The sequence below is a fragment of the Pangasianodon hypophthalmus genome, chromosome 7 (genome assembly GCF_027358585.1).
Source record: "Pangasianodon hypophthalmus isolate fPanHyp1 chromosome 7, fPanHyp1.pri, whole genome shotgun sequence".
NCBI lineage: Eukaryota > Metazoa > Chordata > Actinopteri > Siluriformes > Pangasiidae > Pangasianodon > Pangasianodon hypophthalmus.
In genome coordinates, this window is record NC_069716.1 from 7,550,524 (window position 1) to 7,576,704 (window position 26,181).

The 26,181-nt window shown below is 40.0% G+C and overlaps 1 protein-coding gene across 1 annotated transcript in view; it reads left to right on the forward strand.

Annotated features, from left to right (window-relative positions):
• fgfrl1a (fibroblast growth factor receptor like 1a) overlaps window positions 1-26,181 on the forward strand; it is a 42,336-nt gene that overhangs the window by 7,999 nt on the left and 8,156 nt on the right. The window contains exon 3 of the mRNA XM_026940730.3: window positions 13,253-13,525. Coding sequence (XP_026796531.1) covers window positions 13,253-13,525 — 273 coding nt within the window. The remainder of the gene's footprint in view (window positions 1-13,252; window positions 13,526-26,181) is intronic.

A 26,181-nucleotide genomic window follows, 5' to 3' on the forward strand; every position in this document is an offset into this window, starting at 1 on the left:
ATTTAAAGAATTTCCAACCCATTTTATATATAACGCAGTAAAACATTCTGCAAGCTTGTGCTTCACCTCTTTAAGAGGTATTTCAGCTTTTTGTAGGAGCCTCAGTTGCTTATTTAGAAGCTACACACTTCTACCTGTCTTTTGGAAGTTATTGGCTCCAAAGTGTTACGCTTGTGCTATGCCCTCTCGGCTATTTGCACAATGTTTTTAGGCCTACTGGGAACGTAACCTAGTGCCCCTGGTAATACCGTGTTGTCTTTTTGTTCTATAAGCATCATGATATATTCATCCATTCCAGGCATATCCTTTTCAAGGCCATATGATCTCTGTACATCCTCAGACTACATTCATAGCAATGTTGAATGACCTTAATCGCCTGGTGGAGATTTCCACTGCATCACAAAACAGAGGGGTGAAACTACTTTTCTGTGCGCCAGGTGGTTTTTTTTTTCCATGCATGTATTATGTGTTATGCATGTGTTAACAATGTCAAGCCACCTGTTTGTAATTGTTTTAATGATGTCTTTTGTTGTAATCCTTTTCTGTTTGTTTAATAGCTCTGAATCAGGTTTATTTATTTATTTATTTATTTATTTATACTCAGTACTGGTAATGGTGTGGTGCGGCAAACCTCGACTGTCAGTGGCTTTTCAGTTTTTCATCTGTCGTCCCATTGAAAAGCATAGCCAGCTGTTGAGGTCAGAGCCCAGCAGTTGGAATGTGTAAAGTGTGTGAGAGTTGTGGGAGTGGCTCTAGCCCCTGGGAATCCGACGCGATGGCAAGCATGAGTGTGAGAGCCGCATAGTTCTGGCACTGGATCAGCTTTACCAGTCCACAAACACAGAGCTTATACTTTGGCCATGGGAAACACACACCACACAAATGGCATCCGCAGAAATCGTGCAGTCCTCTCTGTCCTCCAGTGCCGGGAAAGAAAGTTCTGGAATGAATGCGCTTGCACCTGTGGGAGTCCTCATCTGCTGCTGGCTCTAGTATGTCTCTCATCCCCATGAAAGATCTGGCCTGAGATGAGATGAGCTCTCTGCAAACACGTGCCTGTGTCAATTATGCAACCTCAAATTCATTGTCCACTAAAGCACAACTGTATAGGCTTGCGCTACACAACTTTGCTCTGCTTTGAAAAGAGGTCTCTCCTTTAGTTTCTTCTTTCTCGCAGACTCCATGAGAATAAATCTGCCTGACAAAGCAGCCAGTTTGCTTGAATTACGCCAGGAAAAAGGAATTTAACCTCACAAATTAGTCAACCTAAGAGCCGTGAGTCGGTAGAAAACAAGATGTGGGCTATGGTATGTTTTTTGAATGAAGAAAATGAAGAAACTACAGTACACCAATTTTTTTGCCTCCACATAAAAAAATTGTGTCACTCATAGATGCAAGGAGATTATTTAGACAGATAGTTAATGCTATAATTATATTCCCACAAAAGTCACATGACAATAGAACCACTAATAATCACTTGATTTTTTTTTGTTTTTGTTTTTTTTCTTGATTTTTTTTTTTTTACTGTTTATTTAAATATTAAGAATAGTCCAGAATACTGTTCTTGGTTTCACACTTTTTCAATGTAATAAAAATGTGATTTGTGGCCCAGTTCCATTCTATTCCTAGGCCACTTCTAAATATAAGGGCTTAGCCATTTCCTGGCTCACTCACTCGGTCATGATCATCATACTTTGAGTGGAAAGGGAGGCAAGAAAACGATGGCTTGTAGGGGCAGAAGAGTGAAGGAAGAGTGAAAGAGTGACCTCTGGAGTGACAGCTGCAGAAAGTAAATAACTGTAAAGACAGACAGCAGATCTGTGCAGCGCAAAGGGGCAACATTCAGCATGTACTGACAGGTACAAGTGCTATGACGACTGATTCATTAGAGACAATCTTCCAGGATTGCTGGCCACGTGAGTGGTGCGACTTTCAATGGACACTTTGTAGGGCCTGGCCTCGGCTCTCGGGTCAGGGTATTCTTCTCCCGTGGCGCCACAATGAATATGAGGCGAAACCGGGGGATGGGAGCCAGGCGGAGTTCTGATGGAAGTGCTACATGTGTAATTTTATCCAGGTACCTCACGTATCCAGGGCCCCTTACAAAAACCTAGGGCTGTAAATGCCTACCTCAAAAACATTATTGCATCACCTTGCCATTTCCCGTTTCCACATTTTTAATCTCAAAATAACACAAGGCCTCTGAATATTTTATAGTGTGCATTAAGAACATATGCAATTCTGCACCTGGCACACAGCCCAAGTGTCAAAACATCACTGCTCTATCCACAGCTGCCAATTTCTGATTTCAAGAGCTTAGGCTGGAATTTTCTCCAGCCCTCCCCATGACCAGGCTAATAACTTTCCTTACAACTACAAGGCTGTATGACCAAATGTCCCAGTCAACATTATACCTCAGTATTAGATGTCAGTTTGTTTCCACTGGCCAGTGCTGCACAGCGTGTCTTTGGCCTCCAGCAGTCGCCTGCGGAACGTGTGGACGAAACCTTTTCTGACAGAGACCTGCGCAGAGCAAATTGAGTTATTCATGGTTGAGGCACAGCGTGGAATGTGGGAGGCTGAAAGAGCAAAGGAGTAAAGGAGTAGGATAAAGAAAGAAGAAAGATTCCGGCAGAGGGCATGAATGGCAGCCGAAAGTTCTGCGTGCAGCAGCAAATCGCTTTCTCCAGTCTAGCCTGAGGTAGCATTGAAAGCTAAGGCTAATTGTATTGGATTAAGTTGTCGGGTCACGACTAGCTGTCTATTGTTAAGAGGGAATGCGTTTTTAATAGATGCCCCAAAATCATCAGGGCCTGCAGTGCAACAGCTTTAGCAGCAAGTGTTTCCCAAGATTAAAATAAGATACCAATTCTCAAGCGTTTTTATAGTCAGGGACCCCTTAAACTGAAAAAATATTCCCAGACCCCCTCAGGACAGATTTATTTTACAAACAAGCTATTGCGAAAAAATTAGGCTTGTTATTTAAATTGGCTGTTTATCAGGATAATTTTTGTTTTGTTTTGTTTTTCCTTGAACTTTCCACCCCGTTTTATTAAAATTGTCATTATATTCCAGTTTGACATTATTTATAGACATCATCACTTTGATAATGGTGGGTCGTGAGTTCCACCGCTGTAACAAAATTAGAAAATCACAAATGCCCCTGGGTATGATTCACATACCCCGCTTTGAGAACCATGGAAATAAGCAAGGGTGGGAAAATAATACTGAGAAATTACACATAAGTGAAAGTAATGTGTCAACATTTTACTCAATTAAAAGTGGAAGAATCCAGCCAAAAAAAAGTACTCAAGTCAAAGTAATAAAAGTTGCTACTTTTAAATGTATTCAAGTATTAACGAGTATTTTTTTTAAATGAATGTCATGTTTTCATGTGAAAAGTAAGTTGTATTACGTTTCTAAAAAATGTTTTAAGTAAGTACCCCATTTTGCCTGAAAACATCATTCAGTTTTTCCATCTTGGATGGATTTTTTTTTTCCTCCGGTTTATACTCCAGCCTATTGAAACATGTTACAGAGATAGGGCCGGGACTTTCATCCTCATGTTTAACACTGTAGTCAGGTAGCTTCTCTATCTAACTACCTTATGTAGCATGAGCAGATTACACATTGGCACGATTCTTGATGGTTTCTTCTACACTAATGATGGAAATGTAGTTACTAATGTAAGTAACATGTGAGGAGGCCCATCCTATTGATGTATAGCATCTAGTCGTTGGCTAGATGAGAGAAGAAGACACTTTGTGATTTGTATCAAGTACTTTGAAGGTCTGTATAAAAATGTAGAGAGTATTTTTTTTTAAATACTTTTTTTTTTTTCTTGGAAATGTAAATAAGTATTCATTTTCAATAATACCCAAGTAAAGTATAAAATACACCAATATAATTCTAAAGTGCAGTGATAGAGTACAATTACTCCACCCCTGGAAATAAGAGATTTAAATAAATGAAACAAAATTTTGACATTTTGTCCTAATATGTATTTATTGGATAAAACAGATTATTAATTTTTAATTTTTAGGTGTTGTTTTCTTCTTAGAAAGTTTTTTTTTCTCAAGTATCCCATAGCAGAAGTTTGGCTTCACAGTTAAACTGAAATTCTGAAATTCTGTCGGCCTCCTATATTCCATGCTGTGCCAGTTCTTCTTGCTGATGACTTAAGTATAAACTGGAGGGATACAAAGGTTGATGCGAATGCTTACAACAGAGTTAGAATGGCAAAGGCAAGTGGTGTAGGGTGTCTTGATAGAGCCTTTAACATTATCATAATAGCTTCCTTGTTTTTCCTTATTTGTAGAAATACAGACCATTCCTAAAACCTTGAGTATCGTAAAGTCTGTCTTGTACCTCCTTGAGAAACTTTGCCAAAAACAAACTGTTGTTTATCTCAAGGTTGTTACTTAAGCACAGATAAAGCACCGCTGTATAAGCAGCTGAGGCCTTCCACTTAACCTGTGTTTAATTTCTCCAGGGCAAATGCAGGGTGTCCAGTAATCAAATATTGACAGTTGATTACAAGAGAGAGCTATTGCAGGTGCTAGGCACCTATCAGGACGAGAGGTAGTGGCCTGTGTGCTGGATAAGGCCACGGAGGAGTGTGAGCAGCCAAGCACACACCAGTTTTTATCAGCACACAGGAGGCAGCTGCAGTTAAACATTAGCTATAGAGATATGCCCTGCATTTGGCATGGCAGACGGTTTGTTCTTCGTCTTAGTTTAGTTTTCATACACATTTTATCTGCAAGTCTCTCTCTCTCTGTCTCTCTCTCTCTGACGTGACATGTACTCGTTTTGAAATTTGAGTGCACTAGCACATGGCATCTGCTCTTAGCTTTTCTGTTTCCATTTGCACATGGCATCTACTTAAAGACTTTTTCCGGGTCCTTCAAACTCTTGTCATCGCTCCCGTTTTTCTGCCATTTATCCTAATCCTCACCTTGACCTCTGTCCTAACCTCAAGCCATAATTTAAACCAAAGGCACATCTTTCGCAACTATAGGCCACATGAGCCATGCGATTCATTGTCCTCCTGATTTCAAACAGAGTTGTTGGTAACGATACCGGAACAGTTCATGAGTTTAGAAAAACAGCAGGATTGTAAAAGGGTCCAGAGCGTCGATGTTGAAGATGAGTGTGCAGTCTGCGGTACAGTAGGCGACCATTTATAGCCCTCTGTGTTTCCCACTTTGTTGTACGCTAGAGATGGGGTGTGTGTGTGTTTGTGTGTGTGTGTGTGTGTGTGTGTGTGTGTGTGTGTGTGTGTGTGTGTGTGTGTGTGTCTTATATACTCATGCCCCACATTCCGTGCCTGTGTGAGCTGTTTGTCTGAGCGGCCGAGTGGAATTAGCCTCCGGACTGCCAAAGGGCTCACATGCACGCGTGTTTCACTGACTTAGTATATTTGCATGTTATAAGGCCGTTTCCTTTGCACTTTGCACATACTGCCTGAACAAAGTTCCTTTGTCCATTTTTTTCTCACTTGTACAAACCAGAGATAGGACTTGATTGTACACACAAACCATCCAGGCTAGAATGCTGGAATTTCTACTAACTGAGTCTAAATCTTCATCTCTGACACCACTATCATGGAGTCCACTCAAGGTGAACGTTGCTCCTGGTCTAGATCATTTTTATCTCCCTTTTGTGAAATATAAAACCTCTGCAGCAGCCATGAGTAACCCAAGTTGTGTATTTTTTTGCCAGTATGCAACAAGAAGCTCGTCTTCCCAGCGGTTTTCCAGGACCGACTGTGGATTGGGAATATTTTTTCAGGCTCTCGTTTTAATTCCAATACATCTGGATAATTGTCATCCAGGCCCAAGTTTTCATCCATTGAGTTCCCATAAAAATCTTTATAACCTCTGCAAGTATGTTGTCCATTAAAAACTCCTCCAGGTTCTTGGCTTGTCAGCTAAAAAAAAACAACAATGCCTTTGAAACTATTTTTCATTGCTTTTCAGCACTGTTTTCCAGACTTTATTGCAATGTCTCATTTTTTTTTTAATTCACACTCATACCAAAAAAGACAGGTGCTGTACAAGACATTTATGGTCAGGGTTAATATGGAAGGACAGACGATCCTTTGTTTCCAGCGAACCTGTGGCTATTATACAAGGTAGGACAAAAGTTTACGTCTTTTAGGATAAGGAAATCTGGACTAAGTCAGGTTGGTAGCTTGAATGATGTTAGGACTAGTCTTTCATTTTCATGACATGTCCTATTACTCTAACACATAGCAGAACTTTTTTTTTCCTGCAGGAGGTTTTCATTTCAAAGGTTATATAGGACTGATTTCAAATCAGTTACATTATATCAGCAGAGAGTGTTTTGAATCTGATTTTCTGTTTGCTTTAAAATATGTGTAAAATTGTACACTAGCAAAGATGAAAACTATTCTATATACACAGCATAGCTATTCTATATGCACAGCATTATATTGCACAAACAACTGCACATATCTGCACTTGATTACAAATATAGTCATACTATCTTTTGTATCCCTTATATTTTATAGCTTTCCTTTTCTACCTGTATACAAGAAAACTCTGGTTTATGTAAATTCTATTTTATGTCACGGACAGTCGAAAAAAGCATTTCACTGCATGTCATACTGTGTATGGTTGTGTGTGTGAGACCAATAAAATTTGAATTTGAATATATGTTAAAACATGTACTATATAGCTTTTTTTTTTAAAAAAAAAAACAACAACAGATTTTTTGCTCATTCCAGACTTCACTGCTTAGACGTAAATTATAATAGATGCCAATCAGAAATGATTAGTGATAGTGCATGCTATGAGTGTATAATTCCTTGTTCCCCAGACATCTGTTTATATTACCTGGAATCTACCACGGGAATTATTATTTACCTTTCAAGGAGCACAGAAGTTATTTAAATATGTTTAAATATTTAAATATATATATATATATATATATATATATATATATATATATATGTATATATATATATATATATATATATATATATATATATGTATATACACATATATGAGAGAGAGAGAGAGAGAGAGAGAACAAATCATAATTAGGTGTCACAAAAAAGAGATTGACGACGTGGAACTAGTTTGATTTCACTCAGCAGAATTTAACCCTGAAACTGCATTGCCAAACTCATGATACTCATAAATCACATTAACATACAATGCTCACGATATGTGATTCATACGTGATTTGTAAAAGTCTATAAAGGTAGCCACCTTAAGTATCATCAATCAGATGCCTTGTGAACCTTTCTGGTAAGCTTTCTAAAAGAAAAAAAAGCATAGCACATGTCCTGTTCATATCTGTATTCGTATCTGTTTTAAACACAGAATAATGTATTCACATCTGGTTACATTCCTAGTGCTGATAGGGCAAGTTGGTTTCCTTAGAGTAGACAGTGTTAACTTAGAAAGAACACCAAATGCATGAAACAGTACTAGTTGTTTTTTATTGTCTCAGAGGTGTATATATGTCTAAGAAAGTCTAAGAAAGGATAATCAGCTCTACATTCAGGGTGAGAAAGGTGGCCTTGTTTCCTTTTCCCTCTGTTGATTAGTGTGATGCAATCAAGAGTGTCTATCTGTTCATGTAAACAGAATATATGACTTAACACCCTCCTTCATGCATGTATGATGTATTATTGCATGTCTACAGGGAAACTTGTGTTACTACTGAACCTCTTGGTAGGTGATGAATTAGTGATAATTAAATTCACAGGAATTTGTAATAGAATAAGTGAGATTCAGAGCCAGATGTTTAGAACCAAAACATACTCTTCATCCGTTAACACAATAGCATCTGGATCAGTCACCACCGTTACAATTTTCAGCTTTATAGCAAATACCATACAAATGTTTTAGAAGAATGAGTTGCATTGTAGGGTAACTCTGTGTTCTCAATCCGTGTACATTCCCCTGCCCCTCCGAAAGGCAAAAAAGCAACTGGAACTTTAAAAGCTTTGCGGAATTTGCTGACTGGCCAGCGTGGCAACTTGATCCGCTCAGCGCCCAACACCCTACTGGCTTCTGGTCCCAAGATTCCCAGAACAGTGTGTGTGCCTCTGAGGAGTAGTGGCAGAGAGAGCCACGAGCCAAACCACACTTTTCCCACCACTCGACTGCCTTAAAAAAAAAAAAAAAACGCACACTTTGTAACAGTGATTTCTGTGCTTAAGCTCAGGATGCCTTGTAAGTTCATCTCTCAACTGCATGCATTTTTAAAGCTCATACAGTCATTCTTCTAGTGTCAGTAATGGAGGCATGACCTATGCTGGTTAGTCTCAGTAATGGAAGTGTGGCCCATGGTTGTTAATCTCAGTAATGGAGGCGTGGCCTATGCTTGTTAATCTCAGGAATGGAGGTGTGGCCTATGCTGGTTAGTTTCACTAATGGAGGTGTGGCCTATGCTTGTTAATCTCAGTAATGGAGGTGTGGCCTATGCTGGTTAGTCTCAGTAATGGAGGCATGGCCTCTGTGCTTGTTTGACTGAATGAAGGAGATGATAAATATAAATTTGCATAATAGTTATTCATATTTTATTGGATTACATTGCTCTGCCTCACATGTCATTTAACCAACTCTAACACATCATCATAAGTCTTTGGCTGCTTCTGTATCTTTCTTACATCAGATCAATGATCACATGTTGTCTTGGTAGAAGAGAGGTACATGCCTGTTATATACATTTTATAAGCTAATTGCCGTTAAGCCCCATTAATACAATGGAAGGTGTCTGAAGAAGGGAGACTAGTGTAAACATATCCAGCCATGAGCCTCAGGGTAGTGTTAACTGTCATGCTTAGCAATTGGTAGCAATTGACCTATTGACAGCAGGGGAAATGGGTGCTCTTTACCTGTCTGGATGAATTGAGTCTGGCGTGTGTAAATGGATTATTGTTATCATTCTGACTTGTCACCCGAGGCAACGACAGAAACACAGGCAACACAAGACAGAGAGAACGAGAGCAAGCGCATAGGGACTGCTCTGATGGAGCTGGAGACAGAGCACACACCTTCCTTGATATGTTATTGACCCACATTTTACAACTTAACACTGACCAGAATTGTGACTAATAGAATATCAGTGTCTGCTCTGACGTTCCCTAGACTTCATTTTGGAAACGATTCTTAATATATTATGACAGTGGGCCAGGAATTGTAGACTCCACAGAGAAAACCACAAAATACCATTTGAATCTTGTGAGTTTATTTTTGTTCTTCCCTGACATGAATCATTTTCATTTTTTATAAGTGCTCTACTAGTGCATTTTTTAATGTCAGATTAATAGATGTCTTAATCCTTCTATAAACGATAGCTGGTCCCACTCATTGTAATGACCAGTTTTGTTCTCTAGTGCATTGTATTTATTTGAAATGGAGTGTGTATGAAAGACTCCATTAGTCTTCTGAAGAGAGGAGACTTAACGCTCGGCACTCTCCACGGTGGTCTGTTTGGGATTCGCCATGTAGCTGTTGGCCCACAGAACCTCATGATGGCAACACGATGCATCCCAAAAACTTCTCATTCCAACATGTCCTGGAGGGAGACCCTTACTCAGTCTTACATAATTTTCAGAGATGTTTTCTTTGCACCCGACTTGATTTTGGCTTCTCACCACCTTTGGCCCATATTGGTAAACCATTTGGAATATGTGAAGCTTGTGGAACTGGGCGTTTAGGACATAGTTAGATCCTAAAACTCACCAGGGCCTGAAGTGTGCAAGTATTTATGGGTTGCACAAATTCTCCGGACATTGCATTTGATGGGTGTTAAGGAAACAATCATAACGGGAAACATAAAGGTGATTTGTCCCTACTGACTCGCGCACTTCAGCTTGGGTTTCATTTTATGCAGGGTTGCAGACGCAAGAGTGCTCATGTAATCCCAGCCCTATTGTGTCATCCTGGGAAATCATAGCAGGCAAATCCAGATGGTTTGAAAGCATATCATAAATCATAGGTGGAATTCATTTACACTCCAGTTTGCATTTTGCCCGACTGCATACCATCCCTACAAAAATAATGGCACTGATTTATTCTAATTGCTTGTGTTAAGACTTCAAGCATGTAACTTCTTCAGTATTTGCTGTAATGTTTTGCCATGGTATGTAGGAGTTTAGCTGAGGAGTTTGTGTACTGTTCACCAGAAAAATGACTTTATTTGGATCTGTATCAGAACAAACTGAAGTGCCTATTACTAATAAATGTGCAAATAAGTGGCTATTAATATTGTTATTCTTCCATTTTGTGAATAATAAAGTTTGGATTGGCAATGCAACAGCGATTTCCAAAAAAGCCAGAGGAAGTTGAGCAAGGGTGAAGGATCTCCTCCTTTGTCACAGGCCTCTTCCTGGAGGTAAAAAAAACCTGGCACTTTAAGGAAAGTTTAATCAAAGGTACTTCTGAGCTCTGGAGTGTCTCCGGTGATCATGATGTTGCCAACAAAAATATTTTGCTTTAGATTTCTTTAAGAACAAATAGCTCTATCCCTCTGGCTCAATGCTACATTCAGACTTTTAAGGACAAACTTTCATTACAGCAGATATAGAAATTTCTGGCAAGGATCTTTCAGTCTGGTTCCTTATGGAGAGTTAAAAGGGTGAAACGCTACTTATGTTGGCCTCTTGCTGGATCCTGGCCTTTCTTTTTTCTGTCATTAGTGGACATTCCAGACATGCATGTTTGGCTACCTTAAGCCAGCAGGCCATAAAAGGCTAAAGGAGATATGGGAGGCTGCATCTTTAAGGCAGATCCCCAGCACAGAGGGCCAAATGGAAAGAGACGCCTGCTAATGTATTGTGCTGCAGGCTGTGGCGCAGTCAGCTGCAGCAGAAGGGAATGTGTTTAGGTTAAATGGACAAAACAGATTGCCTTTAAAAGACTTAGCCCTTCGGTTCTTCCTCTCCCTGCTCAGCCTTAATTCCTTCTCCACACACACACACACACACACACTCTCTCTCTCTCACACACACACACACACACACACACACACACAATGCAGCAGTTGACCGGGTTTGATATATAAACCTTATTTGTTTATCCCCCCATAGACTCATTGATTTGCTTGATTTACTCTGGCACCATAAAAATCTTCATCCTGTCATGCACTCCTGATATTTCTGTCTCACATTCCATTTGCGAGGGAAAAAAGGGCCACGGGTAGCTCCAGACAGCTGTACACTGGTTTGTCCATTAATCGCCGCTGTGCTGGGACAGAGGCAGAAGAAGAGAATTGAGAGCAGCTCATGAAAGTGTGGGGCCTTTTGTTTTCATCTGCGCACCTCTGATCTGTGAAACGCGCCACGCTGTCAGCCCCTGGGCCCCAATACGGAGGAGAAGCCTTGGGTCTGACCCACAGGCCTTTCCCGAACAGAAGGCCGGGAGCAAAACGCTCGTAAATCTGCCTGAATAGTGGGCGTACAGCCTTCCAGAGAGAATGAGAATTCAATCTGGGGGAACGGCGCACCAGGAAGGTTTACTTGAGGTTTGTGTCTGATGAGAAAGCCATTTGCCGAGTGAAAGAGAGAAGAGGAGAGGAGGGTTACATCAGATTCCTGCCTGTGACTAATTTCTTTTTCACACTTCGAGCCTCCATTTGTCAAAATGTCAGCTACCCACTTCCTCCTGTGAGAAACAGTAGTGTGATGTGGTCAGTCACGCTTATTAACTTAGCAGTGCCTCACTCACCTTGCTGAGGGAACTACAGTATTTTTTTAGTGTTGACAATAGACATGAATTTAAATGATTGTGAATGCTGGAATCAGTAAATTATTGCTTTCTCACAGCACAGTTTAAGATCTTACCCAGGACGAGATAATAGTATTTTGGCAAGTTTTTTTTTATACAGTAGTAAGCTTTTGTTCTAGGTTTATTTTACATTTGGACAACTATTAATTAAGGTATAAGTCATTTTAAATGTTTCTACGTAAGCACGCAGTGGTTTCATTTGTTTTTAGAAACAGAACATTTTTTCCAGTTTTCTTTTTTAATATTCTTTATTCAATTAGTTTAAATGACTGCATATTTTATTGAGAAACAAGCTATAAATACTGCTTATTAATCCCAGTTCTGTCTTTAATTAGGCATTAAAGTAAAAAATCATGCCTTCCAATGCAAACCGTGCCTGTGCAAATCACTTTTCCAGTCAAACATTCAGATGTATCAGATAGAGTAAGGCATTAGCCTTGTATAAACAACTGCAAAAGGTGACTCCCCCTTGCTTAAGAGCAATGAGTGTAGACAGTATTTACAGGTTTTGACCTTTTATAACCACGGAGGAGCCACCAGCTAAGGAGTGCGCAAACAGCGCTGCCTCCGTAGAGCAGCAAGCCAGGGAGACATGGCTGGCTGACAAGGGACTGTGGTTACAATTTCCCTGCAGACATAAACAGTGACACTATCAATTTCCTGCCTTGAGTCTCTTAACAGGGAGTAAGCAAGGCTGTGCGTGGGCCAGGGGAAACCTCTTTCACTGAGCCGAGCCAAGGCTACTTAAAACTAAGCCTAGCTCAACACTCATAAGATCTGGTGCGCTGGTTGGTGTGTAAGGCTGGATGTAATGCATTCGAAGATGAAAACAGGCAGGGGTTTTAAAGATGTAGTCCTGGATATTTATGTTAACCACATCACTGACATTCTCCGGTTGCATCAATCTGTCAACAGTATGTTAGGATTTGAAAGCGGGTACTGTTTCCAGAAGAGCAACAAATTAGATGATGCCATGTGTCAGAGACAGTAAAGCTAGATACAGGTCTATCGCAGCTAGGAGTTGTTAGAAAGAAACTTGCAAGAACTGGGCCTCTATCTATATAGTGATGCACCAATACCAATATTTTATTTCAGACTGAGTATGAGTACATGATTTTTGATAATCGTCAATACTGAAATGAGTAACCTACTTAGTAATCAATCAGCTCTGTTTATGCTTTCTCTGTTTAAATACTGGCCATGAAAAGCACATGTGCATGTTATACTTAGGCTACATCACATTCTATCACGTTACTGAATGTTGGTATCAGACCATTTTTTATGAGCATGACTTAATGAGTATGATCAAGACCAATACCTGATACCAGTATCTGTATCCGTGCATCAGCAGACTCAACTGTCAGATCCTATAAAAACAGCCTTGTGAGTTCAGTCAACATATATAGACATTTTGTGAAATTCAGCAGTTGTTAATGGACTTACAGACGATAATCAATTACAATCAATTTGAAATCTATTCTCAGGTCCTCCCCGTGTTTCAGAGAAAGTGGTGCATCGACAGACGGTGCGGATCGGACGCACCATGAAGCTCCAGTGTCCAGTTGAGGGTGACCCACCTCCCCTGATCATGTGGAGCAAAGATGGCCGCAACATCCACAGCGGATGGATGCGTTTCAGGGTCACGCATCAAGCACTGCGCATAAAAGAGGTGGAGGCTGAGGATGCTGGTACTTTCAACTGTAAAGCCACCAACGGCTTCGGCAGTGTCAACATCAACTACACCCTCATTGTGATTGGTGAGTCTTCTGATGGTGTACGTGTTTGTGTAAATGCAATGTGAAGATATAAAACTCATGTTCTTTAAATAAATACCCAAAGTTTTAACATACATCCTAATATTTTCCTGTGATTCCACGAATGCAGTGCCATCTAGCCCTTGGAAATTATATGAGAGGTTTTTAACTCTGTTTATACTTTTATATTTCAGCTTAGGAGTATTTGAATATTACCATTTTTAAGGCAAAAGTCAGTATCATTATTGAGCAGACTTGTAGAGTTTTAGTTTCTCATCACAACCTCACTGTTCCAGCCAACCAGAACTAACTTAATCCTGTTAATAGGGCACAATTATTATTAAAAAACTGGATCCACTTCTCTGTAATCATTATGGGCAGCTTGATGGTCGTTGCTCAGGTGTGACATCCACTGGATGATCTTTTCTGTTTTGGAAAAGCAGAGAGTGTTGCATGAGCAAACTGGCTGTCTGCCCAATTAATCGAGGCCTAATTTGGCCTGGCTCCCTGTAGAGAACCAGAGAAAGTCTTGTGATCCTATAAGCCTTCTCTCAGAACTCTTGAGTACATGAACCCTGATCCCTGTTGAGAGAGATTTGAAACTTGTCATTTTATTCAAAACACAGCCTTAGTGCTGAAACATGAATAGCCGTTTTCAGCCTATTAGAATAATCATAAAAACAAAGAATACAGTCAATTCTATAGAATAGGACTATGGTTTTGGGGTTTACAGTGATCTGTGCTATCTCCTGGACTGAATAACCTCTAATTTGAGGGCGGAAAATGTCTATCGAAAGCAGTGCCAAGTCTAAACGGAGAGCCTCGCTGTGGGCCTCTATCAGGGTTAGTTTTATATTAGCCAGGCTGAGTTAATTATCCTTTTATTTTGTTCTCAAATAAGCCTCGTGTAATGTAAGACAAAAGGGGCTGAATTGTGGGTATTGAGCACATCCTCACTAGTGAATAGACTGTTTGTATTGCGCCATACAGTAGATCATTAGCAATCTTTTAGTATTCTCTGTGGTAATATGTAACACAGTGCAGCCTACTCAGAAAAACTTTCTGACCCATCTTCTAGAAGTCTTGCTTGTTGTCTATGTTCATGAGAAAATACTTTTTATATGTGGCACTATTTCAGGTGGACATTTAAAATGTTTTATAGTTCCCAAAACTATCCATTATAACAGGAAACATTTCTTTTTTTATAGCTAAGAAGAAAAAAAAAACAATAAGACCTGTTAGCATAAAATTAAAGGCTATGTGAAGGTAATAGAATGCTCAACTATCAGCTGAGAAAATTACAAGGAGTCCCTATCTAAAACTCTTGTATAGAGTGGCTTGCAAGGGGTGAGGCTTTTAATCCCCCCTCAGGAGCCCCTAATGGGTCGGAGGTTTTGGGGGCAGCTGCTAGGATGACTTCAGCTGAGCAGCTGCACCCGCTGGGCCTGGGCGCCCAAGTTGCACCAGGACGGCTTTGATGCACCATTATTGTCTCCTCCATGCTGGTTAGTCAGGGCCCTTGAACTCCATCTTGTTCCATAATGTCTTTGTTGCACCATTGTGTATGTGAGTGGGTGTGTGGGTGTGTGCTGATGGGTAGGGAGGGTGGAGAAGGATGGGGTGTCTCATTATGGGGACCAAATGTCCCATAATGATAGTAATATGTGACAGTTTTGACCTTGTGGCTGATCCCCATCAGGAAAATTGCTCCTTTACAAAAAGTGCAGCTTTTATTTATTTTTTATTTTTTTAAAGAAGAAGAAGAAAAAGAAATTTGATTTTATGCATTGCATTGCTGCCACATGATTGGCTGTTTGGATAATTGTGAATGAGTGAATGAGCAGGTGTAAAGGTGTTCTTAATAAAGTATAGAGTGTACACCTTCTGTCTTCAATTACAGTTGCTGTTGTGAGGGGAAAAGTTTGTGAACCCTTTGCATTAATCATATTCTATTGAGTCATAAACATTTATAAAACAAGTCTTATTTGAAACCTGCCCGGTCGCAAAGAAAACCGTTTTGGTTAACTCCTCTTCACAAGAGCATTTTGTTCAAGTTCACTGCAGCCCAATCCAGTGAATTTGTTGATTACACTGAAAAGCATTACAAAAGGATTTGGAAAGATTTGGGTGTCCATCACTTCACAGGCAGCCAGTATATCTTTACGTCTTGCAAAGATCAATGCAAAGGCAGACAGCAGAAGCCTCAATCTAAAGGCATTTCTTTCTCTTGTTAACATCTGTGTTGAATCTACCATAAGAAAAAAAATCATGCACCAAGAGTGATGTTCAATGGGATTTCAAGGTTGCACTACTACTTCTTTTTGATGCATGTACAGATTTTTTTGTTTGGAGAAAACAAAAGCATGGTAGAGGCAGAATAATGATGTGGGTTTGATTTGCAGAAACATGACCTTGAGGACCTGCAATAAGTGAGGGAGTAATGAATTCCAAGTTGCCTCAGAAAAAAATATCAGGGCTATCTAAAACTTGATGTAATGCAACATGAACATGAGCCAAAAGAGGCAAATCAAATCAATTGACTCCATCAGGAAAAAAAAATATATCAGCATTTTAGATTGGCTGAATCCCAGCTGAAGCAGGACATTCAAGAAAGACATCTTATAAAATTGACATGAATGGAAACAGCTTTTCTTAGAGGAATGTGTCGCATTATCTCCTCACCAGTGTGTTCACAATCACCAGCCCCACAAGGCAATAAAAAAGGTTTTACCAGGTAGCAAATAGTAAGGTATCATTTTATTTTTATCTTGTTTTGAACACTTAATTCTTTTGTTTAGTTAAATAAGGCTGGATTTATTATTAGGATTTGGATAACATTTTGGGAGCGACTCAGAAATCCAGATCATTCCAGATTAGACCATTCCATACAAATTTATAATAATATTGTTATAGAATGACACATCCTCTTTGGCAGTTATGGAGGGTGTGCATTTGGTTACATATAAGGCATTTAAAGTAAAGTGCTGCCACATTTTCAACTGTTGAACCATATTTGAGTAATAAACCATGAATGTGGCAGTGGAAGTTGATGCGTGCCTTTCTCCAGGTCTGTGGGTGGTCTCAGTAATTAGTTCAAACCGCACCTATACCTCGACCCTTTGTTCTTTGATATTTTCACTTTCTCACTCACAAGAGGAACATTGACACCTTTTTTAAATTATGACTTGCCTGTCTCTCCTTGCTCTTACATTACATTTCATTTGGATAAATATTTTCAGTTTTTCTTTTCCTTTTTATTATATTTCACCACACAAAAGCTCCTCTGTTTGCATCTGCACTGAAGTCAGGCCCAGTGTTAGGCAATGACACTTGTTCTTAAAAGGAAGAATATTGAAGGAATCCTGTATTTCTCCAACCAACATTCCGTGGTTTTTTTTTTTTTTTTTCATTTGTTGTATTAGGGTAGTTCGTTTGTTTTAGTGTTCACCTCTTCCTCACCACTTTTCAAACCACTAGTTGGAGTACAACTTTCAGAACCACAAAGTCAAGCATTGCTACCAGCTCCAGATATCCTTGATCTAGGATTTTAAATATTTAACTATATCCTAACATCGAATAATCCCCAGCTTCCATAGCATTACTTAGACCCTGTCCACACATACATGGATGTTAAGGAGAAGTGTGGAAAAAGACCAACATCAAACAACATGTCAAACACAAGGTTTCATGTGGACTGGCAATGAGGTGGAACTACTGCTTAATGTTACACCAGTATGCTTGCATACCGTATACTGTTGCTTATAAATAAAATACTACAAAGGTAATAAAAACAAACCAAGATTAAATTGCAATTATGTTATTACAATTTTGTTATGATAAGCACCAAAGTACCAATCAGGTTAGCAGGTTATAGTCCTAGCACATGCATAACATATGAAAATCCGCAGTGGATGGGAACAATTTTTATCCTGTTCATGTGAAAACTGAAAACTTTTATGTTTTAAAATTTTTCCATCTTGGAGGATGTTTTCGAAAAGCTTCAATTTCAGTGTTTTCGCTGTTTTCCTGTGGACAGGAGGCTAAAAAAATCTATGTTTTCTAAAATATCTGTATATCTGTGGACAGGGCCTTAGATTAAGCTTAAAAAAACATTGTGTTTTGAAGTACTGGGACTGCTTATGTAGTCCACCCTGGGTTTTATGGCTTAGTGATCAAATGTCCCAGTGAGGACTGGAGACCAGTGTTGATAGGACTCATTAGTAGCCTTGCCCTTCTTCGAGCCAGATGGGAAAGACATTAGCATCCATCCGTCAGTGGCACTGCTGGCTCCGGGAACCACCAGTTCCTCTTATAGGTCCCAGCTATACACTTCTCCCTGTCCTCCAAGCGTGATCTGTTTCTTTTTCCATTCTCACTCCCCACACCCACTCATTCATGTTATCCACATTTGATGACAGATTTATTTTTCCCCACACCACCAAAGTATCCATGTTTGTTTACTGATGCCTGTGTCCAGCGTTCATATATTTTTATAGTCTGGTTGTTCGGGCTAACTGGAGATAAGGTTTATGTTATTATACCAGAGGAGCAAATGGCTTCACTGGCTAAACTAATAAGAGAAAAGGTAGCCTTGAGAGGGGCCAGCAGAGAGGGTCATTATGTGATACCGTTTGAGAAAAGACTGTTACAGTAATGGTTCGTGTTGCTTTTGTTGGCTCTTGCCAATATAAACTGGCTACTAAAAACAGAACAATACATCTAAGATAAATGAGATTTACTCTTTGTTTATGAACTCAGTGCAGACGTGACTTGAAGTAATTGCAAAATTAAGACAAGTAGGAAGCTACAGAGAAGTCTCTGGTGATTTATAGTGATTTGTGGAGCTTGTTTGGGCCTTAGAAGCTGCTGCTCAGCCAACATCTGGTAGTGATCTTAATCCAGGAAAACTGAAGCTTGAGATATCTAGTGATCTGTACGCAGGGTTTCCCTTAAGACTTTGAGATGCCCTGAGGTGGTCAGTCTGGCAGAGCAAGTTCATCAGTTTCTAAGTTCTACACACCTTAGCAAAGATTTCTTTTTTTTTTTTTTTTTCTGGGAAATTGACGGCTTTTGTGCACATTTTGTCTCTTATCAGCTAAAAAAAACTTTTCATCTGTCATCATGTATTTTTTTCGGCCAGACAGTTGAGTGATAAGAATATTATAGAATGATAAGATATTATAAGGTCATGTGTTCTGCATTCTGATCTTATCAGCCCTGTGACAGAGGGCCTTATCAATACTTCTGTACTTAGTGGATATTCTTATCTATTTTTCTGGCTGGCGCTTTTGAAATGGAGTGGGTTTGGGAAATATTTTTCCTGGAATGTAATTATTTTAAGTCTTCCAAAACAAATTGAGAGATTTACACGAACTGTGAAAACAGACCTGACATTTCAGAGCTGACACTCTCCTTCCCATCTGGGTGTTAAGGCTGAATGTGCTGGGCTGCCGGAAACCCCAAAATTTCAAACATGGTATCTTTGGAAGCAATTTTGTGAGAACGTACACCAGAGCTGTTTTTTTCTTGTTCTGCACGGAATGCTCAACAAAGTCGAAACATGCCGAAAGCTCATGTTTCACGGCATTCATCACAGGAATCTTTTGAGGAGAACTTAAAAGAAAGTTGTCCTTCTGCACTGTTGGGTCGATGAACGTGACGAGAATGAGAAAGTCCGCCTGCGCTTTCCCTAATCTCTTTTCTCCACGCACTCCTTGACACAAGTGTCAGATTCCACAGCTGTCTTGGGGCAGAACCTAAGAAAACAGATCGCATGGCAGCCCAATCTCGTGACCTTCGCAGGCTCCCTTAGAAATTCCCGATTAGATATTAAATGAATTTCAAAACAGATCAGAGGAATTAAATTCATGGAAGACAGCAATGAGATATCCAGTGGTGAGTTATGCAATAAGCTCGGCTTAATTGCCATAAAATTGGAGTACCTCTTTTATACCGCTGTTCTTTTGCCATTATATATCTTCAGTACAAAACAGAGAACGAGGTTTTACTTTAGAGAAGGAAAGCTAACTCTGTTGGTTTAAGTGGAGAATAAGTATAGTCACGGAATTGGGAAGAACAGAGGAAATGGGCGTAAAGAAGAATACAAAGCCCTCCTTTTGCCTTCCTTTCATGTGCTAACCAACCTGTTATGGCAGGCTTCTCAGCAGATTTGTCTTCGTTTGTACTTTGCTCAGCTTCAATGGTCATGTGTCCACTGGCCTGCCAGGCATCAGGGTCTGTCAGAGACTGAGTGACACGCTTGGTGAAGCAAGGGCAAGATGGATCAGGACTTTAGAATAGAAAGCAGGAAAGGGACAGAAAAGAAAATGGCCTTTTACTTTCTTTACCCATTGTTTCACCAACTCTGTTCATTCAAGAATATAGAACATTTTCCAAGTTTTTCTGCAAAGCATGACTTTGTTCCACTCCCCTTTACTGGAGAGGAACTTAGCAAGAAATAGTAGCTTATGAAAACAGAAAACAAAGAAAGAACTGGCTGACCTTCAAATGTAAAAATGTATGACTTTACGGTAAAGATTTCAAAGGCTATTGAGTTACAGTATTACAGTGTAATACTCAATCCCTTTTTCTTTGATACTGGCTCACCAGACAGACCTTATCATAAATAAACTTGCATAACCTTTCACTCCTCCAAAATGTGCTACAGACAAACCTCGGGAAAAGGATTAACACATACTTGCGCTACAAAGATCTTCATCCAAACACTTCATGTATTCTGATCCTTATATTCATCACCGGTGAATCAACATTTCATTTGTGAGTCAGGATGAACTTGGGTATGATCCAGGCTTTTTTTTTTCCATCAAAGCACCACCACCACAAGCCAAACAGATCCTCCCACTTTTGTATTGTTACCGACCTACTCATCCGGAAACAAGGCAGAGGAAATGAAGATGCCATTTTAAGCACACAATAATGTAAACATGGTGTTCGTCCCTCTACAGGTGGGGGCAAGCTTGACTTTCAAAGGCACTGGCAAAGGGAGCCACTCAAAGATCCGGAAAAAGGGGCAAAACGCAAACAAAGCACTCAAGCAGCTAGAATCGGCCAAAGGTGTAAGGCCCGGGATTACATTTCACGCCTGCCTGTTTATGAAGGCTCTAATATGGGGAGGCAGAGTCTCAACACAACCCCTATCGCAGTTCTGCTCGGTTTCATCGTGCGGCAAGTGATGGAGGAAACAGGAGGTGCAGTCTAATGTGCAGGCCAGGAATTTGCAAAATGCATTTTGGCTTGGTGTGTCAGATGTGATTCATGTAGGAGAGGGAGAGTTGCAGATGAATATCGTCAGGTTTGCTTTGAGACAAAGTGATTGTGAAGGGATTGACTAAAGATGAATCATGTACAGTGGAAGGGCGCAAAGGATCGTGATTTTTTTATACGCATGTTAGTCATTTGGTGGAGACAAAAAAAAAAAAACAAACAGTGGTTTTAAAAGTTTTTTTTAAATGCTCTTCACATGTCGTTCACACACTAAGGCCTGTTTCGCATTGCCTGTTGCTTGCAAAAATCTTCCCCACTGGTTGGAATGCTTTGTTAATTTGTAACACCTAATTGCCTCTTTACGATAAATTGGGAAGTCATTTGTTTCATCTGTAAGAGGTCTGAACTTGCCAGTGGGAGCATAACTGTAAAATGGAGTATGGTTTGTGAAATGTTTCATTTTGCCAGCCCACAAAACATTCGCCTTTAAGCCAGTTAAATGTCATTTTACTTTAACAGACTACTCTGACATTTAGACAAGAGGGAAAAAAGTATTACATGCATCAAATGAGTTCACAGCTCTTTATAGTTTCTCCTGTGTGGTCTATGGCTCACTTCAAGTATTTTGGTGCTGAAATGTGCACAGTGGATTCCTAAGGACATCTAGGTGAAACATGTTTGTGGTTCATAGGACAATTTTAAGTCCTGAACATCAGCGTGTTTTTCACAGTAAGATGAGACAGAGCTTTTAGTTTGATATGAGATGGGGGTTGTATGAAAGGGAGAAATAGCGCTCTACTTCCTTCTCGTTCTTCTTTGTCCCGAATGCATTGGTGCAACAACTTGTGTATCTCTGTGCAGCCTCAAAAGGCCCACTTGAACATAAAGCTTCCATCCGTTCAGATGCCTGACCATTCTCATGGACCCTAAGCTCTTCTCCTCTTCAACCTTGGACACTTGAAAACGCAAAACAAGAGAAGAGGGAACCTGCAAAGGAATGAGGATTTGCAATGCTGAAAAGCATAGGGGCATTTTGTCCCTGATTAGTGGCCAAAGAAGGGAGAGCATTTTTGCTCTGAAAGGAAAGCTTATAGCTCATTATAAGCTGGCCAGGATTAAGCTTGTTCCTCCATTGTTCCCTGAGGAGGTACTAGGGGGCCGACACAGAGGGTGGCGCCTATATCCTTTTGAGCCCCACATCTACACACCTACCCCGAGTTTCCACCCTTTTAACGACATATAATAGCTTTTTCTCAGTGGTGCTGGGTGACTGGTACAGCAGAGGAATCCTCTCTCATTAGAGGTGGTCTTTGTTCAGCTCCTTCGCTATCCTTTCTTTGACCGGCTGCTGATTATCGAGCCCTGACTGCACAGTGGTGCAACCTGTATAAAAGGAAACAAGTGAAGTGTGGTCAGAGAGAATAGATGCACCAATTAGTTCTGATGTGTTGGAGGAGAAGACACTGCCTCATCGCAGGACTGCCTTTGAAGTCTCACAGCACTTTGTTTAGCATGACCTTCTCTGTTTTTGGAGTGCACTGCTTTTTTTTTCTTTTTCGGGAGCTGATTTGTTGCTGTGTTTGTTCCTTTAGAAAAATCTCAAATGGTACAGTCGCTTTGATCATAATGTAGAATAATCAAAAACAGTTATTATAAACTGTAAAACGCAGATGTGATGTTTTTATTAGTGTTTCATGTCTTTGATTGAAGTAGCAGAAGGAGAAACTGTAATGCAGTACAGACGTTTTTATGTGTAAGGTTTTCAGATGTAAATGTTAAATACACATCATTCATTCTTTTTCTGTAACCGGTTTATCCTGGTCAGGGTTATGGTGGATTCGGAGCCTATCCCAGGAACACTGGGCATGAGGCGGGAATACACCATGGATGACACACACACATACATACACACACACACACACACACATATACTAATTCATACCTAGAGTCGCTAATCCAACTACTGGCAACAAGTGTGGTAAATTTTGATATGGGATTTTGTTTTGCTTCTTGTTCCTGTCTCCGCCCCTGGCTGGTCATTGGTCTGTTCCCTAATGTGTACACCTGCTCTTAGTTTAGCATCCTTTTATATCCTCCTGTTCTTTTGTGTTGTTGCAGTCTTGTAGTGTTTACTCAGTAGTGTTGTATTTCTGAGCCTCGTGTCCTTTCGTGTGTAAATATGTTTTTTGACTTTAGCCTGCCTTTTAGTTCTGATTATGGATTGTAACGTTTGTGTTTATCGTTGCCTATTGTTATCACAATGATTATAGATTTGCTCTTAATAAACAACACTCTGAGTTTACGCACTTGCATCCTGCCTCATACCTCACCCGAGCTCAAGCCTGAACCAGTATTGATTGAGACCCTGGAGCTCTGAGGCATTGTTTCTAAATATGCTGCAAAAATGAGGCAATTTTTCCCTTTTTACAAACTGTTCTACTTTATTTAAATGTTTTATTCTGATTAGGGCCAATCTTAATTACACATTTTAATCTTATATTAATCTGATGAATAATACAAGGTCTGAACTTTCAAACTGAACCCTGCTGTTTTGCGCCTGTGAGAATTGTTTAATCAAGGCTGGGTAGAAAATATTTTTCCACACATTTTGGGATTGTAGTAAGTCCATAACCAACACAACTACATGGTGTGTTGCAACAGAAAGATTAAGATATACCACTGTGGTGGAACCAGTGTAGCCAACATTTCCTTTTTTTCCCCACGAAGGTGTTCTTTGATGTGGTATTTAAACCTCGAACTTTGTTCAATCTCTGCGTAACTTTTGAGACTCCTACAATATGAGAATAGGGGCAGATGATTCAGGAGTGTGAGTAAGTCTTTGGACATGTGTTGCTGATTGTCAGACAGAAAGTGGCTCGCGGTGAATTGGCACCAGCTCTCCTTCTCTCAACTCCTCCTGTCATCTTCAAACGTGAGGGGGTGCCTCCGCACAGCACTGATGAAAATATGTGTTGATGGAATGTATCGGGTATTACCAGCTTCAGACTTCTTTATAATACTTGTCCTGGAGCAGTACACTCGCGATTCCTCTGCAAAGCTGTTTTCATTGGCATGGCCTCGATACGCAAAATCTTTTTTTTTTTTTTTTTTGTATTGTGTTTGTATTGTTGATTAAAATGTTAGAGTAGCTCAAACTCCTTATAGACTTCTACAGTGTTTTTGAGGCTATAACCCATGAATCACAATCTTGTGTTTGCCAAGAACTGAAATTAGACTAAATGATCTGAAATTAGGAGTTTTAGTAAAGGTTCTCTAAACAGTGACTATAAAACACTGCAAAGTAGTTCAATTTGTCAAAGAATAGCATAACGTTACTTAAAAAATGACCACTTGATTTACTTTTTTTCCTGTGCTTTGTACCCTACTGGATGAATAATTTCCTTAAAGAAAGAATGTGTTGGTTGTTATTTTATACCATGGTTTAAAGGCTTTTTAAAGCTCATTAAGTGTACTGGCTACAATTCAGCATTTGATTAAGTTAAAGTTTCACTAAATGAATTTTACTCGGCCAGTAACTGACACCTCCAGTCTTACACCTTTTAAGGCGTCATTTTATTTCTAAACAATTTGGTCAGAACGAGCGTGAGTTCAGCGTGTGGGGCGGAGGTGTCCGTTTCAAAGGGAGCTTGATGCAATCAATATCTGAGATATGTTAATTTGGTAAAGCTCCGTCCTGTCCTTGATGTTTGCTAGAGTTACAGGCAGGCAGCTGGGGCGAGTGGGTGAAGGGGAGGGGGTCAGTGAAAGCAGGTGGGCAGCACCCAGCACCCAGAAATGCCACCAGTCTCCTCCCGCCTCATGCTAAATGTGTTTGTGATGCACCTGATATTTAACTCAATTAGTCCAGTGCTCTGTCTTTTGTGTTATTCTCCCTACTGCATTTAATTCAGTATGTTTAGAATTAGTTAATGAAATTTTGTTAAATGGACATTGTTTTAATAAATGGTGAAATAAACACAGTTATACGATTGACTATAAATCTCTCCAAGTGTTGGTATGGAGAGACACCATTAACGAGCTGGACCTGCTGTGCACACTACACTCCTCTTAAACCCTCCAGGCTTGTGGAGTTTGTCCTTATATTTGCTTCTGTTCAGCATCCCATATATACCCATCTTTAGAACTCTCCCTGCTTTAATATTTCACTGTGTAAAAATGAAGTGCAAACACGATATAAAGCAGCCGCCGAACAAAAGCATGAAGAAAATGTGCTTTCGAACTGCTGCTGCGTGCTGAGCTTTGCAAAGAGCGAGCCAATCGAGAACTTTTACTGTGGATATGTGCAGAACATGATACTTAACTCATGGAGTGTAAACCTCTAAAATATATCAAGGTTGACATTTACTGCCCAATTTCCACATGCTCGCTGACTATGTTGTTAAAACCTGTATTCTGTAATAATAGATGCATATAAAAGAGAATACTCTAGGTAGGGGAAAGATAACTGGATGTCATGGTGTTAAAAGAATCAAGGGAAGACGGGTATAAACATAAAAGGCAGTTTCTGTTACGTGTCTCAGTAACGTTTGATCCTTGCCGTGTATTTTCGCTGAAGCCTCAGACAGCGTGGCCCTCTAGTGATAACATGATGTTGCTTTCTTAAACACTGCTGTGAGAACATCAGCATGGGGTCCTGCATTACCCTGTGAAGGGTTTAAAGGAGAACAAAATGCCTCTGAGTGGACATTGCCATGCTGGCTACGGCTGAGAATGGAAAGCATAGTGAATTGCACAAATCTTTACCCAGTCTAGGATTTAGACACGTGTTCAGTGATGTCTGCTGAAAGGACTGGTCACCACATTAAGGTAGAACGGATATAAGATTTCGTTTTAATTCTAGGACAGTGTTTTTTAAAATTCAACTTTTCAAACTGCTGCTGGCAGCGAAGAAAAATGTTATCTGTCCTCTTCCGCATACATGAGCCAGCAAATTCCATGATTGGACGTCGCTGTGATTGACGGGAGAGAGTAATGCCATACCCAGAGAGCATGGCCAGTTTTGCAACCACTCAGCACAGTAGTGTAACAGAATTTGCACAGTGAATTTGACTTCTAGAGCTGGAAACATTTGTCAGATATGAAGAATTTTCTCCATCATGTTCCTTTTGACAAAATATTGGGGATGAGTCTCAAAAAAGCACACTAGTATTGTTGTACAAGGACCAGTTGGTGTCGAAAATGGCTGTGTGCAAAGCAATATAGCCTAACGCCTAATGCAGGCTTCTCTTTATCCCTTCACAGTTGGCCATAATTACCACTGATGGTCTGCGATCAAACCACTGCCAGGATGAGACACAAGTCTTACACATCGAACAAAGCCATACATACAGACAGCATTACTTACTTGCGAAGTAATCACAAGAATATGTGTTTCCGAAGCCATGAGTGTACTAAGTAGAGCCTGTGTTGCCTCA